Raw genomic sequence first — 2,413 nt, forward strand, 5'->3', positions numbered from 1 at the left:
GCAAAAAATGATCACAGGTAAAATGAATATTTTAATTTAAGCCCAGGATAACAATACCTTTCGAATGTTAAAAAAATCCGTCAAAAAGGCTCGTTAAAAAGCCGAAATTTGTCTTAAAAAACACCCGATTTCAAAAATGATTCAAACAATCAAGCTTTATCTCGATGCGTCTTAATCTCACTCAGTGTGTATAAAGAAAAAAAATTGTTGGTAGTCTAAGTAATCTTGGGCATTAATAGAAACTAAGGTTATCATGTCATGAGCATAAATACACTAAAATTTTTATTATACAATGAAAAGCAGAAGCCCAAACATGATTAATTGCAGTTGAAGAAGGATAAATAATCTCCACAATTTATCAATCAGTGATCTTCGTCAGCTTCAAAATATTCCCTGGGTACTCATAGTTCTTAATCTTATACTCGGTGTGATTTTTGCCGCAAAGATCGTCGCATAAAATAGCATCTGTTCCCATTGTGCATCTGAAGTAAACGTTTGTAGAGCCATATCTGTTCATGAATGGGACAAGCAGTGGCGTTAGTAGAGTACCATCTACGACACTCTTCAAATTCAACTCATACACCTGAGAAGTGAATACCTCATTTGTAGCGTGTGATGTAAATAGATATCCTTCTCCACTTTGATCATCTCCGCTCGCTACCCACTTTAGTGAAGACATATATGTAGTTTGAGCTAATTGTATTGTTTTGAACTTGGCTTGAGATTCAGACTGGTTGAGATCAATTAATGCCAGTGTGCTTATACCTGTGTACTGTAATAAATAGTCTCTTCCACACAAAACTGATAACATGATATATTGGCACTCACATAGAAGGTAGAGTCTTCTTTGGTGAACTTCATTTTCGTACACATTCACACATTCGTACTGATGACGAGTACGTGTACCTTCTACCAGCAGCAACACATTTTCATGAGCGTGAATGCTGCAATAAGAATACTCGTCTGCTATCGAAGTATCCAGAGTCCTCACTACTCTTCCATTTTCTTTATCAACCACACTCACTGTGAACCCATCCTTTTTCCTAGAATGGACATACAGAGTGCCACTCCCACTTATAGCCAGTTGACAAAAGTCTCCTGAAGCAACAAAAATATCTAAAAATGAAAGAAACCTGATAACGTTAAACACATCGGCTATGCTTTTGTAAAAATAGAATAGTTATGAAGCTCAAAGAACCTGAAGGCTTTGGTTTTTTCAATAATGGCATCTTCAATCAAGCATAAGATGCAATATCATCTTATCAGATGGTTATTGTTAACTTTATGAAAAGTCAAAGTTTTTCATATCAAACCCTATCTTACCTTGAATGCGAAATTCTCTTTCCTTTTGAATTGAATCAAAACTGACTCTGTACACTTTTATAGATGCCTGGTCTTCAAGAAACAATTTTTGACTCATGGAACAGAAAACAGAACTATCATAGCTTCCAAAGCTGCCCTTGGCTTCTCCTTTTTCGATATCCTTTAATTTCAAGTTTTTTCTACTCAGATCTCCTTTGTCAACTGGTGGATAACTACTGGGCGCTGGACCTTCACGGAAATAGTTTTTTGCAGCTTTGAGACTGTTTTCTACTTGTTTGTTTGAGGAAATTAAAGAGGTTATTTTCTGTTTAATGACTTCAACAAGTTCTTCATGTTTTTCCAAATCTTTCAAAGTTTTTTGCTTGAACAATTGCAAGTCTTTAACGCTTTGGCATTTTCGGATATCCCCTTTAGATAAAGCTAATTGGTCTAAGCTTTCCATTAAAGACAGGGTATCTTCATTAAAATTGACAGAATTGTTGACCAAGTTTCTGCACTTAGTATGACATTCCTCAATTTTTTTCATGACATTCCTCAATTTTTTTCCAATTTTTTTCTAAGTCTTCAACATCTCTACCCTGAATAACTTTTGACGGAACGACATGATGATGAATATGGTCATTTATCCAACAGTCTTCGCAAATTGCACTAAAACAGCCGAGGTTATTGCAGAAAAAATCCAGGGGCTTCCTGTGGATCAAGCAGGCATTCTTCTTCTCCATTAGCCCTGGTGTCCGTTTCCAATCCTGAACAAAAATTTTTCTGTTAGGTTAGCTTACTGCTTTGTAATCCCTGAGACCCATGAAGCGACTTTAAGCGACCCCGTTTGTAGCTATGTTGTGACTTTGCGCGACCCATTTTTAGCTATGTTGCGACTTTGCGCGACCCATATTGCAATTTTGCGCAACTCAAGACTCTGGCGGGAGTATGGAATTTTGGAGTTTCGCTGAAATCAAACTTCGGCGGCGCATTTTGGCCAACACATGAGTAGCAGACTTCGACCCGGGTCCCATTACTCAAAATGCAAGCTATGATAATTCTCACTTAATTGCAATCAAAACCAGCTGATCAAAAATCAGTAACAAGGGAA

General features: G+C 37.0%; 1 protein-coding gene across 1 annotated transcript; it reads right to left on the reverse strand.

Annotated features, from left to right (window-relative positions):
• Positions 1-219: 219 nt before the first annotated feature.
• On the reverse strand, positions 220-1,841 carry LOC134853039 (uncharacterized). The gene is made up of 2 exons (XM_063868966.1): positions 1,324-1,841; positions 220-1,098 (listed from the first exon to the last, which is right to left on the reverse strand). Exons 1-2 carry the CDS (start codon positions 1,763-1,765, stop codon positions 359-361), a joined length of 1,182 nt encoding a protein of 393 aa, XP_063725036.1. The 5' UTR covers positions 1,766-1,841; the 3' UTR covers positions 220-358.
• Positions 1,842-2,413: the final 572 nt, after the last annotated feature.

This window comes from Symsagittifera roscoffensis, chromosome 8 (genome assembly GCF_963678635.1).
Source record: "Symsagittifera roscoffensis chromosome 8, txSymRosc1.1, whole genome shotgun sequence".
Taxonomy (NCBI): domain Eukaryota; kingdom Metazoa; phylum Xenacoelomorpha; order Acoela; family Convolutidae; genus Symsagittifera; species Symsagittifera roscoffensis.

What these genes read in the sequence shown, in the direction of transcription:
- LOC134853039 (XM_063868966.1), bottom strand. Translation starts at nt 1,765, where the DNA reads ATGGAAAGCTTAGACCAATTAGCTTTATCTAAAGGGGATATCCGAAAA. An exon ending in AAGAGAATTTCGCATTCAAG is followed by an intron (nt 1,099 to 1,323) that starts GTAAGATAGGGT and finishes TTGTTGCTTCAG; the next exon opens with GAGACTTTTGTCAACTGGCT.